Consider the following 17763-nt stretch of genomic DNA (forward strand, 5'->3'; position numbering starts at 1 on the left):
CCAGAGGCGGTGGAAAGATGGCGGGGTATTTAAAAATAGACGCGCGGTGCTCCGAATAAATTTATACTTATTTATTTATATAATCGACGAGGATTATACTTTCGGTGTCTGTGTATGTATGTATAACCATACCCGTCGCCTTGAACAATCGAAGATCACAACCTGCGTACAGTAACTGTTGTAGCTACAACTTCGCTTATCTTAAGAAAAATTGTAGAAAAAAAAAAAAAAAAATACAGTATTTGGAGAAGCCCCGGAGAGAGGGGGGAGGGGAGTAATAACGGAAAGCTTAACAAAATACAGTTTTTATCTGTTAATTGACTATAGCGAGTCGTCGGAAGATGTATTTATTTATTTATGCTTTATTCGTATACTGTTATAAAGGAATGTTGTTTTTTGTGTAATCGTTTTTTTTTTTTTTTTTTTTTTCCATTTTGTTTCTATACGTTTTATTAACGACAGCCTCTTTTATGCACGCCTGTATTTCTATCTCCAATCTAAAGTGTATTCCTTTCTTTATACAGATCGTTGTTGAATTATATTTATATATACACTTTTATACTTGTATTTTATATCGAAGAAATAATAGTAGCTCCTACTGGCGAAACAAAGTTCGTGAGGTATATATGTTTGACCCAAATTGATCGTCTATTAGATCGTATTAAAGAAACAGGATTTATTTTTAAACACGCGATTAATTGTGCCTCGCATAAAATACGAGATGGATATTTTTTTTTTATCACGAATAGTTATATCTATTGACATAGACGAACGGGAAAAATACGAATTTGAAAGTCCGATGGAATTACTTGATGAGAAACTTTGTTTTTGGTGTAATCAAGTCTTATTAGAACTTATTTTAGTTCATTGATCTTTGGCGATTATTTGTAGGTGTGTAGATCAACAGGTTTTTCCGAGATAAAGTTTAATTGCTGTTCTGATTTTGATATTTTTCGAGTTTCAATTTTGACAGCAAAAATTTTGATATTACCTATTATTATACGATAATCAGTCATTATTGTCGAAAAATTCTAAACTCTGAGGGTTGAAATTGAGTAGCTTCTCAACGTAGAATTTCGAGTAAAAACAATACTGATCCGTATAAGGATACCTGTGAGTAGATTAGAAATTGTTTCAATTTAAAAAGTAATAAAAATTCATTTAAACACTACTAGGTTTGAGTGGGAAATTCGGTGAAACTTTCCCATGTAGACTTTCCAGAATTGCACCGTGTAAAATATAATGCAAACCCATAATATATTGTAATTAGTATTACATGGACTCGAGAGCCGAAACGCGAAAGTACCTGTGTACAAGGATTATTAATTTGAATCGTTGGAAAACCCGAGGCCGAGAGAAAAAAGACAGATCATAGAAAAAGTGTGTGAGAGAGAGAGAGAGAGGGCGTATAACAAGTGAGTATGAATTTATGTGTGTACGTAGAACTTTACATTATGTTCGCTCTTGAATTAGAACACACTCATCAGCCACTCCGATGAGCTCCAGACGATAAAGAACGGCTCCAAGTTTTAATTAGGAATAAAGATTAGACGGTGAATGAATAGTTAACGAAAATATGCACGCGATATAGACAAGGAGAAAGAAAATATGTAATGAGAAAAGTTATCCTTCCACAAGAGATTCCCACCAAAGATTATGAATATAATTAAGGAAGAATTACGGGGGTAATAATTAATTCTTCAAATCACTTCACTGCGATGGAAAACAGGAATCAATAATAATCTAAGGAAAAATTCTTGACATAGCCGTGAGACGAATTGTGATTATTATTATTTCTGTCAGAATCTGGTCCATCCTGTGCCAAATCCGCTATTGTACCTATAGGTGTAGACGCGCATATGTTGAGTGACGAAATGAAGTCTTGCGAAAGAGAAAAGTGTGTGTGTATATATATATATATATATATATATCATGATATTCACGCATAGAAATAAATGCTATAAACTGTGTCTATACTTTTGACCTCTGATCAATGTAACTTTCGTCGGGGCAACAGATGTCCGGTTTTGTTCGAAACCGGACCTCAGGCGATATAATATTATTATATCAGTCGTCGACTTAGGGAGAGTAATAATTTTGAAAAAAGAAAGCGGAAAGCGTAATTTGTTAAAATGTTGAGGTGATATGTCGGAGCAATAAATATTAATCATGGATTTACGGTTTGTATGGGGCGTTCCGGATCTATTCGTTATCGTATTAAAGCCTCAGCTTTTTGAAATAAATCTTTGGAAAGACGTTTCCATTTATGAGAGAAATAGTTCCTTTTAAAAGTTCACAAATAATTATGCACGATATAATTTTAGCCAAATAAATTTTCAGGGTAAATGTAGTGAAAGAAAACTTGGCACGATGTTTTTTGCAAAGGGGAACAGCCAAAATTTTAGCTACAAATAAATTTCATTCACTTTTCTAACTTCTTTGATAAATTACGTTTGTCAAGTTGATACGTGACGACTTTTCGTACGGCAATAAATATTTCCATGGAAAGGAAAAAGACTTGGAAATTCAAACAGGTGCCATAAATTGGCGAGTCTGTACGGTTAGAATTTACGTCCTGGAAACTCGGCTTTCCTTCTTGATCGAATCGAGGAGCGAATGTATCTTATACATTTCGTAAGTAGCAACCTAATGCGAATGACCGATCGATTTGCGCGCAAAATTGCCACAGTCATTAACGTATTGCCTATACATTTATGATTTTCCACATGATGCGGCAGTAAATCGCACACATCCAGACTTTTCAATTCTCCACTTGGACTCTCGTGTGACACGGTGAAAGCCACGACTTTCTTCCTCGGCCCGAGAAGCAGCGGATATTTATCCATGGCGTTGCTTTCTGGATTTGCTCCAGGCTCTTTGAGCACCTGGACGGATAGCGGAAGAGGGGATTCCCGGTATACCAGAAGTGCACAACGGGGCCCCATAAAACGGACTGTCTGGAGTAAAGATTAGAAACCTGAAACGGCGCCGAGCGGTCCTCAAGTATTAATAATTATTAAAAAGTTATCGAGAGACTTTTTTTAAGTCAATGTGCTGAAAAATTTGCTTTTCCAAAAATTGGAACGTAATTTTGATGGGGAATTTAAGGTTTCTTCAGGAATAATTACGATATTAGGTCGACTTCTTGACGGGATGGCATTTCAAGTGTTGAGTCAGTATATTCTAGATATGCTGCCACTTTCGGTGCGGACAGATTACACATCAAGCAGCCGAACGTGAGATTTGTATGCATGACGCACTTGCAGCGTTCAAATATTTTTTTTAAATCTTGGCCCTTGACCAGCGCCAGTTCCTAGAGTTTATTCTAGCGATATTACGTGCAGCTTGTAGTAAATGAGGAATTTTATTATAGACGAGGAGGTTACGATCGCTGCGGGCAAACGGAGTAAATCTGCTTTGAAATTTCACCCGGTATACATATATATATATATAACATCCGGTTCGAAAAATTAGAAAAGTGAAAAATTGAGAAGTTCAAATCAGCTTCCGCCCAAGTTTCTGTTTGATTTCGTGTTTACACGTGCCTGTCGAGTGACCGTTTCCAGTGAAAAACGAGATGACAAGGTCTGATGCAGTGTCGCAGACTCATTTCTCGATTCAGAAATGCAGTAGGCATGTTAATTTCACGCATCTCTGGATGAAGAAATACGCGCTGCTTCAGGCTAGTCGAATATCAATCAGAGTAAAATTGTTTCGAATCCAAAACTATAATAGTTAGCGACATGCCAACAGCAAAGAAGCATGAATATCGTCGACGTGTCAGTAAAATTAATCTATGTATACAGAATTTGACACGCTGTTGAAAAAATATGAACTTAATTTTTTGACTGGCAAAGAATTTCAACACATCTATGTCTTAGATAAAATTATTTATACAAATACATGTATCAATTATACTCAGGAATTAATCAGAGATTGCTGACACGCGTTATTTTTCTATAGAGTTATAAACCAGAGATTCGTGTATGCAGGGATCGTTGTTCATAGTGTAGATTTAATTGGAATGTAGTGTTGAATAAATAATTGACCTTTTGACCGTGTATTACGGGACTGATGTAGGATGAGAAGATGATATTTACGATGACGATGACGCATTTGTATCAAGCGGTGAATGAAAATGAGTAGTAGAAGAAGAAAAAGAAAAAAAAAAAAACAACAAAAAAATAATTAATCAACACGTCTTATATAGAATATCTTGCGAGAAGTAATTCTTGACCGTTTTCAAGCGCCTTATAGTGAGACAAAAATTATTCACTTACAATACACAGTACCGGAGTATAAATCGGAATTATCAATTCCATCATAGACCCTCATAGACTAATCATAGTTTTGTTAGAAGAGCACGACTATTTATTCCATTTGAACAGTTGATCGTAGCGAAGAGGGACCAGCATATATATCATATAGTATATGTATAGAAGTCAAAACAATTTCTACTGCGTATTACGTAGCACTATGATAGTTTTTTTATCTCTCTTTCTCTCTCTCTCTCTGATCCTTGTATTCCTCCTTCTTTTTGCTTTGCAATAAGAAGCCGACAATGAGTGCCACACACGCCTCGATTATCTCGACGGATAATAATTGAACGAATTGTTACTCATCCAATGCCGAGATGATGCGGCGTGTCGTTGTCGACGCTATTCAAAAATCTTCACGACAAATCCCCGTCCGCAGGCAGACAACTGATAAACCGGAAGGGAGTGTCGATCCGATGTATTGGAGGCAGATATACAATATCTATATACATATATGTGCTCTGCTTTACAATTAGCAAACATGGCGGCTGTTCGCCAATTTATCGTCTCGCGCAATTAACGATTCGCCATTTTTTTTCTTCTTTCTTTGTTTGGTTATCTCTTCTTTTTATAGATTCATATCTCGCAGCGATATACAGACGCTTAAGTTTGTTTCAACACCGAAGTTTGATCGGAACAATAAATCAAACGCCTGAAACTCAGCGATTTTTTGAGGAAATAATTTTTTGGTTCTATACGATCTATAGATTTCTATTTCGATCTTTCTTCAGGACTGGTACATTTAATTTTCTGGTAACGTAGTCGTTTAATTTTTAATCACGTTCTTTTCAATTTGCCGAAATTGATGTATTTCTGGAAGCTTGCAGAAGTTGTAATCTACAAAATTTATTCTCTTGTAAACCTGCAGAGGAATCGTATTTTGAGATTATGTTTTTCGCCTGAATTTTCCAATTTTTAAAGTAATTACACCGCTGCACGTTTGCTGTAAAAAATTTCAATCAGATTTTAATCTAACGTATAGGATTCGAGAAGACTCAAAGCATTGATGGCTGATTCCAGAAAAAATTGCAGACCAGTGAAAAATTTCGAAGAAATCCGATAACTGGGTCACAAATATAATCTCTAGACCATAATAAATCTAAAAATAGATTGGCATCAATTTGTACAGATGTCATTAGATTTCGTGTTCGTTTTTTATCATTATGTAGACAGTTGGATACATTAAATTTCTCCACCTATACAGCATCATGATCGTGCGATAAAAATTATGAACTTTCAGAGACCATATGTTGAAACGAATTAGAAAATGTGACAATTCGTTTCCAATATTTCTCATCAATCACAGTGAAAAAAAGGTTTTTTCTTTCTTATTGGGACTCTAGGTGTTTTATTGGTTCGATTAAATCTCATTGTTTGATTAATATGGGAGAAGCTAGTCAATTTTCTATGCATCAAAACCAAAACTGTAACAAATATTTAGTATTTTTTAACAAACATTTATTTAACAAACAAATTTCAAAAGAATTTACCGACCCGTCATAATATTTTTAGAGGACTGATTAAGTTTTAAGACACCATTTAATAATCAGAAATATTCAGGAAGGCAATGTTCGTACAATCGGCACGTAATATCTAATGACAGCCCATTAACCGCGTGAAGAATTTCTCGAATTGTTAAACAATAAATGCCATAACTCAAGGTAAGTGAGCAAAATCCAAAACACAGGGTGTCGGTAAAACAGAACAGCCATGCCCGTTTTCTCATTGCACTTCCTGTCCTCAATTTCATTCATACTAAAATATTTCGCCAACCCAATGAGCACGCGGGTTGTTAAACGACGCCGGAAATATGGTTTTGAGTTTCTGATCGTATACGCGCACCGCAGGTCTTTCGACAGTCGTACTCGGCGAATGGAAAATATTTTTATAATTATTTCATTCACTCGCACACCACCGGCCGTCTCCAGGCTCTCGCGTTATGATATTACGGAACAATTTGCGCGTTCGTTGACTCTGCTTCCGTTATTCTCGAAGAGGGGGAAGCCACGTAGTGCGTTATAAACCTGAGAGTACTTGATCGAGAACGGGATCAAAATGATCCCGGTTTTACCCTGATCTTTCCAACTTATCATCTAATTTATAATTTTTTTTTTCTTGCAAATCCAAAATTTTTTTCATAATTTTCCTATCGACATGGTACTCAATCGATACGCCAGGCTGCAAGTGATGCAATGATCGACACGGAATTAAAATTAATTAAAGCAATCGTCGTAAAAATTCGGGAAAATCTTGAGAACGGGATACGATATAAGGTGGAAAATTCGCAGGCAGTAGCTTGTTCTATTTCGAATCCCGAGATGTAGACGCCGCAGGGGGTCGTAATTCTATATTAATATACCACGTCGTCGATTCGGTATATTCGTGGAAGCAATCGAGGCCCTGTTTCCCATAGACGATCGTTGCCTAGTCTCTCCGTCGTTCGAGTGCCAAGAGAAACATTTAAGACCCTATTATATACGAACTGACGTAATTCAACAGTTTGTACCGTACGACGAGGACGTGTGCAGTGCGTATGAAAGCCGCATATACACCGCGTGTACCTACAGCTGAATGGCTTGTAAACTGTGTATATGTGTGGCAGAGATAGGAGAAACGAGCGTAGAAAACTTATCTCGTTGATTTACTCCTCAAACATTGTTACAAGGATAGGGTAAAGTCTAATCGGTGCCTAAATCGTTCCGCCCGTATCGCAGTTTGAAAATTTGCTGAACGACTTCTTTTTTCCGGGTTTCAAGAATTTTTGTTCACCTAGAAATGAACCTAAAATCACGCAAGATATTTTCAGATACCAAATTCTTTGAGTTCAAGTCGCGCGATGATTTTCATTTGTTGTTTTAATTTCTGACTCACCTCACTCTATAATAATTCGCCACGAAATGGAGGGCAAAAACATGTGTTTCTCTGATCGAAACATCACTTAAAAAACCAGGATGCACTTTTATTGTCAGATCAGAAAGGCTGTTGAGCTATTTTGACACATCAAATTCCGGAACTGCTGCTGTTGCAGTTCAGCATCATATTATTTATGTCGTTACGCATATAGTTTTGTGATCAGTCTTGGAACTGGCTTTGAGTGTGTAGGATGAAAATGAGCAAAAGTCTCAAGACGAAAGTTTACATTCTCCGGAAGTTGTAATTCCCGATTTCCTAACCGATCATGCTAACCAAAAAATGCTAACGGTTTTCTATCCGGTTTCTCAGATACTCGGGAAAAATCACGTGGAAATATTTTCATGGGTTATAACTATAGTAATTTTATTGTCTCACGTTTCGTTAAGGGCATTTATTAATTTTAGTAAAAAACAAAGTGCGTCAGGTGATTTCTCGACGATTAAGTGATTTTATGAATGAAAAGTGTTCTAAGTCGCTAAAATTCCTCGCTTATTATTCATTTTTTGTCTTTTTTAGCCAACGCTGCAAGAGGATTTTGTTTCATTCATATACAACTCGATCCACTTTACTTCGAGGATCCTTGTTTCATCACTTTTTTTAGCGCGAGACTTTCCGACAGATCCTTCGCTCAACAACTTCACAAATAATCCCTGTATACTCTGAACATCGAATTACGTGACGAAACAATAGAGTTAAAATTGTCAAGCGGAGTGGAAAAGATGAATTCTAAATGGCAGATAAAAATTTTGAATTCAAACTCTATCAAGCTGTTAAAACGATTTTTCATTCTCCCTAACGATCATCCAAATCGTCCGAACCGCATGAAGAAGAGAATTCACATACATGAATTTTAAGTACAGTATAAATGAAATGAAGAATCAAGGTAAGTCGGAGTAAGGAAAGGAGGGCTGAAGGCTTGAGACGATGTCTAGACGTTTGAAATTTGCAGGACTGACTCACCCTTAGGCGGAGAGACGCTCTGATTTTTCGGGACGACGTTGGACGTCGATCTCCGCGGTACGGCGGGCTTTCGTGCTGCTGAGGGACTCTTTTCTGCAAAGAGAATGTGCTGAGTGAATGACAGCATGCTACAAACTGAAGTCTGCTTGACACTTGCGGACCGTCCGAGCCTCTTTCTCACACCACCACAAGTCTTGCGCGTACTCAATTTGTCGCACACACCGTTGCAGTTGGTGGGATTACGAGAATCGTGCATTTCGTGACGGTAGTGGGAGTGCACGTCAAAATAAAATAAAAGAGACAAAAAAAAAAACAAAAAAAAAAAAAGAATAAAAGAAAACGAAGGAAGGTACACGATCTGTACGCAATTACACATCCATCGCTTTTGACTTCTCGTCGAGGACGCGTTCGCACATCGTGTCTCACACGCGAATGCGCTACTTGAATGGAATACGAAATAGTTGGAGGTTTGAGAAGCACTGAGATTTACATCGTTTGTTTTACAGTTACTAGATAATTCCAGAAAATCGGGTATCGTTACGATAACGGTTCAAATATTTTTTGAAATCAGAAATAAATTTGCTATCAATGAATAGTTTTTAGAGCTAGATTTTCTGGTTATTGTAATATTAAATCTGTTTGTTTGATCTGCTACAGTTTTCAATTAAACAGGACCTTATAAACATCAATTTATTGTTCCACGAACATCAAGTAATCGCAATAGTTATGAGAAAGTGTATAATACGAGTTTCCGTAATTAATAAAAATAGTAACGTGTACTAGAATTTCCGGTAACATCTACGAAACTAGACTTTCATCTTTACCCAGAATTATATTCTGCGGTAATGGTTAAAAATGAAGATAATAGTCGAAGACTGAATAGTAACCACAACTTGAAGTTTCTCTCGGTTCGGGTCAATCTTTTGTTTTCATTATTCATCGCCTGGAAATCATAATTAATTTGCGGAATTCATGTTGTTAAATCGAATAGTTCAGGAATCATTTCACGCATAAAGAATATGCAAAGATAATTTCTCAATGTTAATTTCACTCGTGATACCCCGTTGCTCGAACTTTATTTTACTTTAAATTAACATACAAACGGCGAAACAATTAAGGCGTACACTGTACCTGAGAGATAAAAATCTTTCACCCGCATTTCTTCCTTCAGATGTATCCGAATCGTATTTGGTTATGGACGTGAGGTGCAAAGACCTCGCGCACTTTCTTTTTCTCCATCAATATATACCTTCCGGCTAATGGCTAATAGCACTCTAAGCTCTAATCTCTAAACTCTGAAGTTGGCTTCACGGGTTAATAGATTCGATCTTTGCATTTGGTTAAAAATCTAACCGCGTGGGCGGTTTTATTCTGTTTTCTGTTTATTACGCCGCGTCGGCGAGGATCATCGGTGAAGAAAGAGACAAAATCAAAAACCGGAAAGGAGGAAATCGCGCAAGATCTGTGGGTGGGTGCAATAACCATTTCTTTTTATTTCCATCATATTTCCGTTCTCCGCGTGCGTTAAAAACATAATTTTCTTTGAATAAATATTAACTCATTACCGAATCAATAAATTTGGACACTGAAAGTCAAACGATTAAGATACAACTTTTTTTTATTTCCATCCTATTCGGTCGCAACTTTACTGCGGTAACTAATCAGCTGTCGTGAAAGAAATTAATTAACAAGCATAAAAAATTGCGGCTGGTATAAATTAATTACGATTGCCTTTTTTCACATCCGCAAATCAGAATTTCATTTCATCGCAAACTTTTGTTCAATCATCGCGCACAGATTGACGGGTAATATAATTGAACTTGTGATTGTTAGTATATAAAATTTTCAATCAACTGTGAATCGCAAAATTTTGCGGAACTAAAAAAAACCTGTTTTTCCGTAACACCATAAGACCGAAATAGAATAACGATACTTAAAACCCGATAAATCGAATCCATTCGGAAGTTGTAAGGACAACGAATGTAACAAGAATAAAGAATGCGAAAGAGTCGGAAGGACAAGAAAGAAAAAAAGGAAGAATTTAAGAGAAAAATAAACCGCGGAACAAGGTTACTCGGACACAGCGTTGAAGCTATCGGAGCAATCGATCAGTCATCGACGTGCTCTTTCTGCATAGCGATGAAGCAGGATGCAGTTCTGAACCGATTCTAGGCAAACCACTTATATCGAAGAAAGAAAAAGAAGACACACACTTGCATCCGAAGGTAACTGATCCAAACGTGCTAGGGTCCAGTAATTATGAGTGCGAAGGTGCACTCCAGGCTCAGGAAGATGGTCCAAAGTCTGCATGAAGACGACGAAGAATTAATCGGCGGTGGGAAGAGAGACCAGAGATTTTGATACATTGATTTTCCACGAGGATTGTGATATTTTTTTTTTTTTTTTTTTTTTTTTTTTTTTCACTTCCGGTACACGATCATCTCGACCCCGGAAATTCGACGCGACAAACGCGTTTCACCGAGCGATCACGCCGCACAACGAAACTGAAGACTACAGTGTAAATACCGGAGCCAGCATCCCAGCGACATGTGTAAGTGAATGAAGACTGAGGCGACGGCGTCTGCACGAAGCGCAGCACTACGTCTATCCGGCAACAGAGACTCGAGACAACTCGAAAGAACTCGAGAGGCAGCGTCTAGTGCGGCCGCAAAGTACCTAACCGGAACCACGCAGCGGTGCTCTCGGCCTCCCCGCCATTCCGCCCCCGCCGCCGCCACAAAAACTAAATGCATGTCGCATTTTCACGGTCCTTATATACGCAATATATCCTCGAGGGTTTTCCGCAGGTCGGGTATTTAGGTTTTACGTATGTGTGTGTGTATGGATATGGGAAATTCCGTGCGGATCCGACCAACGTTTGAAGATCACCATAAAAAATGTTCTGCGTTTTTCTCAATTCTGAGAAGGTACCCTGAATTTTTTCAACATTTTTACTTAACTAATCAATGATTTGGAAATATTAAGAGTGATTTTGAAAAGGATCGTTTTTCAAATTTTCTAAAAATTCTCAGAAACTGTATTTTTTATTCCAAACATTTCAAGATCGGATCCATGATGGGCAGATTTTTATTTTTTATTTTCCACTTTTTTCAACACTTGCAATTTTTTTTGTCAGCTAAAACATTGTTTTAACGGTTTGAAAATTCCCCTGTTTTTTATTTCTAGATCGGTTCCATTACGAAGTCATTTTTGTCTATTTTTTTTTGGCATATTCAACTTTTTTTTACAAATTTCCTAGTGAAAACGGTTTAAAAATGTTCTGAGTGAAAAATAGAAGTTTTGAGAATTTGTTGTTCAAAAAAAAAAAATATATAGAAAAAAATCAGCCCATCATTGACCCGGTCTTGAAATGTTGCCAAAATAAAATACAGTTTTTGCGAATTCTTGAAAAATTTTAAAAAAGATCCGTTTCAAAATGACTCTCAATATTTACAAATAATTACCCAATTCAATAAAAAAAATCTGATAAAATTCATGGTACTGTTTCGGAGTTGTGACATTTGCAGAAAAAAAATTGCAAACAAAATCGCACAAATGGTGAGGGTCAGACGTTGGTTGGGTTTCCATGGAATTCCTCATACATACTCTATATAAACGATACCTACGATGTGCGGTAATTACAGGTAATTAGCCTGATTATTGAACGGCCTGTGGGGGTCGATGACTTTGGAAATTACTGCACTGTGCGAATGAAGGGCATAAGCTCATGACCTGACTAAGGGTGGAGTGAGATTTTGAAACTTTAGTCTCTGCTGCGCTCCAAGGCATTGCATTTTGGGTCAGGTTAACCATAAATTAAGTTTGAGGACGCCACTCGACCCTCGAATGAGTAGGTTTGGGTATAAAGTATGAAACCAGGTTTTTCTCACACTGCGTATCGGGCAAGGATCTTTGGATGGAGTTTTTTCTCGAGCGTTCATTTCTTCTTTTTGTTGACCTGATTACATTGTTATACGGCGATGGAATGGTAGCCTTACATCACTTTTGACTCAAATCTCAACGATGTTGAGATTCGTTGTATCATCGTAATGAAATTTTTGGAATAGTTACTAATTTTGTAAGTTATTTTAATTACCTACACGAACGAGAATTTACTTTACTTTTTTTTCTATGCAGAATGATTTAAAGTTTACCGTATTTCGTAACCATTTCAAACTTCTGGATTATTGATCCTCTTTGAAAATGGATCATTAGGTTAAAGTAATTACGAACTTCAATAACGTAAATCTCAGATTTCTTGATTTCAAACAATTAAATTTATTTCAACAGCCGGAATTTCGAAGATTTAGGTTCATAAATTTCAGTCACGTTTCTCCAAATTTTTAATTCATTGAACATCGGTGGTTGGTTAAAATTACACTCCATGCAGCTTCGTTTTTAGAGAATTAATTCAGAGACGACAATTTCCAAATACTACGACAATTATTATTTATTATTAAAAATTTGGTGCATCGAGTCTAGTTCGAATCAACTTTTGGGTTACAAATTCGATGCAAAAAATATATAGCGATTAAAAAACCAACACAAGACGCTTGTTTTTAAAATACAGAACGCAAGTGATCGAATGACGTGAAAATTCAGGTGAAATCGATCGATAACAATTTTCAACCACACGCACACGGTTTTTTTTTTATAAAACAACGCGACAGCCAGCTAAATTTAAGCGTACTTATTAAGATTTTTGAGACTGCATGTCAGAGGTGCGAGAGAATCAGATACGAGTGCACGTAGGTATAATAAGCGAGCGACAGTCAAAAGTGGATTAAGAATTGCCTAAGAAAGCCCGGAAATGTGTCCTACCAAGTACACGAAGAGATTTAATCTGGATTCGAAACGCGGCTGTTGCTGTAAGTAATTAATTTCATTCTGACTTTCTTTCGCAGGATGCCATCCGTGCATCATGGTGTGCCAAGACAATGCCACGTGTAGCCCAGATAGTCCTAAACAATAAAACACTGTGGATCTCTTTACCTTACACTTTACTACGATATCATAAAAGAAGAAGGCACAATACGTGCTGTCAGTATTTTATACTTTCTGATTTCATTCTGCGGATATAACCGACAACTGAGGAAATTACGACACGCTTCTTTAAACCGTGAATAATTCTGCATACGCCTTTGAAATTACGACTACAATCGTAAGCTGCGTAACCGTTTGTCTATCGATATATATTTTCTTTCATACGATGTTGGAAATAATTATCTCACCACTTGACAATGGTGACAGGTTTTAACTCTTGGAAACAATTAAAAAACGTTGATGTGATGATAGAAAATTTTATCGGCTTAGCCACCTGAATAAATTCTGTGTATCGTTGATTGAACGTCATGTTTATTGAACTATTATTAATCCGGATATTCTTTCATTCGTGAATAAAGAAAGTGACGTTAACCCAAAACAAATTGTCTGACAAATTTGCGTATTGGAATGAGTATTTTTCTGTATACTTTGTACCGTTTCACTCACTTTCTCGAGTAAAATGATCGATCGTACTTGAATTTCTATTTTTGCAAAGCACGTGGTGATAAATTATTATATGACGATTATCTGAAATCCACTATTTTTATATTTAAACAAGATATTTTAGATTAAAAGATGCAGCGAAAGTGAGGAATGGCGCGAAACACGTTTAGATACTTCATTTCAGTTACACTTTCGCGTGATATAAGTTCGAAATAAATTTCACCCAATATTAACATTACGTAGAAAATATCAGAAACCTGCTCTCTTACTTTCCTCACGCTAGAATGTTTCAACGAAATCACTTATCTCTGACACACTACTTGTTAAATATGATAAAAATGATTGATTTTTAATGGTAAAAATGTAGAATCTATGTAGGTAATTGCATTTAGAGATTTAATATTGATTTGTGGAACAGATTGCTATCAATAGGATGTGTCTGTTAAGAACGAAAGCACGGTGAATTGAGATTAATACCATGTGACAAGTTGAAAGAAAACTTAACTTCAAAAAACTAAGTGAAATAAATCGGTGTCCGTAATTCCGGATATTTATTTTTTGGAAAAACAATTTATTCCCGCATATTTTCGCCCTTCGTATATCTAAAATCCAGCCACCGAATCGGACTGATTGGCGGGTATTCAATCATACTGAAACTCACGAGAGGCGATTAGAAAAAGCGATATAAAAAAACTGCTCCGGTTATTTTTCCACCACATATTTTACGCGTCTTGTATGTATGTATATATATATACATATATAATTTTATGTTCAGAGGAATCTTCAGAAAAAGTATAGAAGATGAGAAGATGAGAAGATGAAACAAAAACAAATCTCATAAAAAGAAGTCGTTGAGATCAAAGAATTGGTGTGTCATCGTGACAGAAAAAAATAAAAATAAACCCACGGTGACAGACGAAAATTTGTTGACCAATTTTTCTACTACTTCTCATCCTCAATCATACACTTGATCATAGAAATGCGAAGTTCTGAAGGACTAATCTTACTTCAGTGAATCTTTTCACATTGCGATATTCACAGAAAAGTGTTAAAAAGTATAAACCGTTTTTAATATATCACACAAATACGTGAAAATCGGTTTTTCATCCTAAACCACGTCATCGTAAGACACAACCCAACCACATCGTTATGAAAATTCGTCAACGTTATGAAAAAGGGGTTCCCTCGTCACTGAGTTGAGTCATTCAAAACCCGTAACTCGAACATCTATTATAACCCTCCTCGACTACTGTACGTCGTGAAAAACTGCGATTATCTCTCTAAGGCAGGTCCATCGTTTTCTTCCGAGTCTGACATACGAGCACCAACAAAGTACACCCGGAGGCTGTTCGTCGCGTAACTAGCGGCATGGTTGCAGCTTTCGCTCGCAGCTGGTAGCAATTTGTTACAAGATTAAGCGACAACGTATGCACCTTTAGGGTTGGGCAGTTGAGCATTATACCTAGTCTAAGCTAAGCGTTCTACTCGTATACAGCCGTTTAGAGAGAGCATAATCGAGCGTGACATATCGCGACGCTTAGCTCTCGAACGATGGTCCAGGCATGATTCGCAGACTCGGTCACTCACCTAGATTTACTCGAGATACATCGAGCGAATTTTTCTTCGCCTCAGAACCGTTGATCCGTGATTGCTGTTGCTGTTGTTGCTGTTGCTGTTGTTGCTGCTGCTGATGCTGCTGATGCTGTTGGCTCGTTCTTCCGTTTACCGGTCTTCGCGGAGGTGTTCCAACGGTCGGTGACCTCTCTAAAATAAACACAGATAAACACATACAGACAAAGGAGGGTCAGTTCGTTAGAGCCAATTAGTCTCTTGCCAATCATCGCCGAGATGCCTCTCGACTCATGGCAGCATTGTGTCATGTTATAAGGTGTCAAGTGGCAAGAGCTACTGTAACCAAGAGATACGAACTGGTTCTCGATCCTATTGCAACTCCGTTTTCAAAGGTGCGGATCAAAGCTTGAGAAGAGATTTTTCCAACTCCTACATGCATTCGTTCGTGATTCGTTTTTCAGTCTCATTGCCAAATTCATGACTGATCGTAGGTGATGCGGAAGTCGGGGAAAGTAGGAAGGTTGAGAAGGGAAAAGAAAAAGGAACGAAAGAAATATACGTGATCTAATGTTGCTTTGGTTTACGGTGAACTCGACTAGCGTCCTACACTAATTTCGACATTTAACGACATGCAGGCAGGCCCAAAAGAAAATATTAATTATGTATACGCGATGCTCATCTCTCCTGAGATTACACTGTGTAACTCTTAAGGAGCTTAACAGTTTCGTGCTGTCAAAGCATATCTTCCACTTCGGCTAACCGCCGTATAGATTATGTTATAACCGCTTTAGAATATTGGTGAAGGATTAGGGATCACGCTTATGAAAGCACGTGTTCGACGTGTTAGAAAAATATTTGAATAGATCGCTATTATTAGATCCATCCCATTTTTTTAATCCCTCTTAATTTCCCTGCTTGAGTAGTGGATGAGATTTTTAATCGCGATCAGAACTAGATTTTATCGGTATTTATCGAGGTTCAACTTTGTTCGGATGTTTTGTTTAATATTTTCTTTTATCAATTGATTTTCCCGAACTACTATTCATTTCCAATTACGTTCTAAATTCCTTCAAGAATTACGCGTTAAATTGTTTAAAAATAATATCGATAAGCTAAATAGCTTTACAACCGTAACGAAACGGACGCAGAGATGTGATGGGATTCTGAATACAATTTTATGTACACGACAGAAGAAAAGGAACTCCATAACTTCTGTATGAACGGTATTAACCGCTATAACATTTGCTCACAATGAATCGATTCGTCACGGTCTCGAGCAGTTACGGTGAAAATTTGAGCACGATTGACGGATGTAACAAAGAAATCCTTTGAAAATAAAAAAAACGGTCAGTACCTACATGCCTTAACTTTTTGTATTGTATAGAGGACCTTTAAAACTCGTTATATATGGTATAGAAACGAAAGCATATCGTTGAAAGCGATACGTAATAAGGAACAATAGCCTTTATCGAGAAATAAAACACGATTTTTGAACTAGTCAATCCCATAAAAAGAATGGAAGAAGTCGTTGAGACTTGAAGCTCTAAAGTATGAAAAAAAAAATCAATAAAACTGAATTCGATTTATGGTAATTCCAATCTGTTTTGCCTTGCAACGGTCTTCCATATTATGAAAATTCTATATTTAGGCTTTCCGTAATACCTCGACCATACCACATGTGGTCTTTGAGAATTCGACTATTCTAATCTTTCCACATTTTTGCCTCGAAGCAGGGCTGAATCGAGAAGTTGGACAAAGTGGAATGGAAGTTGTGAAATACGTCAGGAATGTCGGTCAGGTATAACAGGAGACATACCGTGAGTATATAGCTTACGGGAATGTGATGGTATCGGCCGAGCCGAGGTTTGCTGATTATTATTAGCATTGTTATTGTTGTTGTTGACAACGTTTGCCGCTGCGGCAGCGGCGGCGGCGGCGTTGATATTGTTGTTTACGTTCCCGGATGAAACGACGTTGTTAACAATCGTCAATGACGAGGGTGGCGGCTGGTGTTGTCGAGGAGACGAAATCCGTGGCGTTGACTGTGCCGATCCCTCGCTGCCCCCAGGACTGCCCAATCTTTTCTTCGCCGACCCTACGGAACAAAGTCATTAATGTAAATGTGCATGGATATACACGTCACGCAGTGTGCTTAACTCGTAAATCTTAATCAGTAGGTGTATGGGTATAATTTTTTCGGCTGGGGTCTTTTCTCCCGCAGCGAGTATATTTTTGACCTCTTATCACTCGCCTCATCTCTTTATTATATTTGTGTATGTACATGGCCTGCAGTGTGGTCTTGAGTGAGTGGAATATCTTGTTACCACTGAGGTTACCACAAGACTCACGTAGGTACGTACGTACGTTCCTGCTTCTTCGAAACAGTTAAAAACCTCCTTCAGGGAAACATGTAAATTCGTTGGATTCGTTCTGGGAATACGTTTAATCAATTTCGCATAACCTTATTCCTGACAACCGAGTTATGATCTGAACGTGGACCACGTTCAGGTGTTAG

The 17763-nt window shown here is 37.4% G+C and overlaps 1 protein-coding gene across 5 annotated transcripts in view; it reads right to left on the reverse strand.

The window, feature by feature from the left end:
* LOC124407041 overlaps window positions 1–17763 on the reverse strand; it is a 61129-nt gene that overhangs the window by 6411 nt on the left and 36955 nt on the right. For 3 of the 5 annotated variants that reach the window (XM_046882837.1, XM_046882838.1, XM_046882839.1), the window contains exons 7-9: window positions 17083–17343; window positions 15264–15440; window positions 8190–8282 (exon numbers count right to left, since the gene is read on the reverse strand). In XM_046882837.1, coding sequence (XP_046738793.1) covers window positions 8190–8282; window positions 15264–15440; window positions 17083–17343 — 531 coding nt within the window. The remainder of the gene's footprint in view (window positions 1–8189; window positions 8283–15263; window positions 15441–17082; window positions 17344–17763) is intronic. The other 2 variants (XM_046882840.1, XM_046882841.1) reach the window with 1 other exon arrangement.

Source organism: Diprion similis, chromosome 6, assembly GCF_021155765.1.
Source record: "Diprion similis isolate iyDipSimi1 chromosome 6, iyDipSimi1.1, whole genome shotgun sequence".
NCBI lineage: Eukaryota > Metazoa > Arthropoda > Insecta > Hymenoptera > Diprionidae > Diprion > Diprion similis.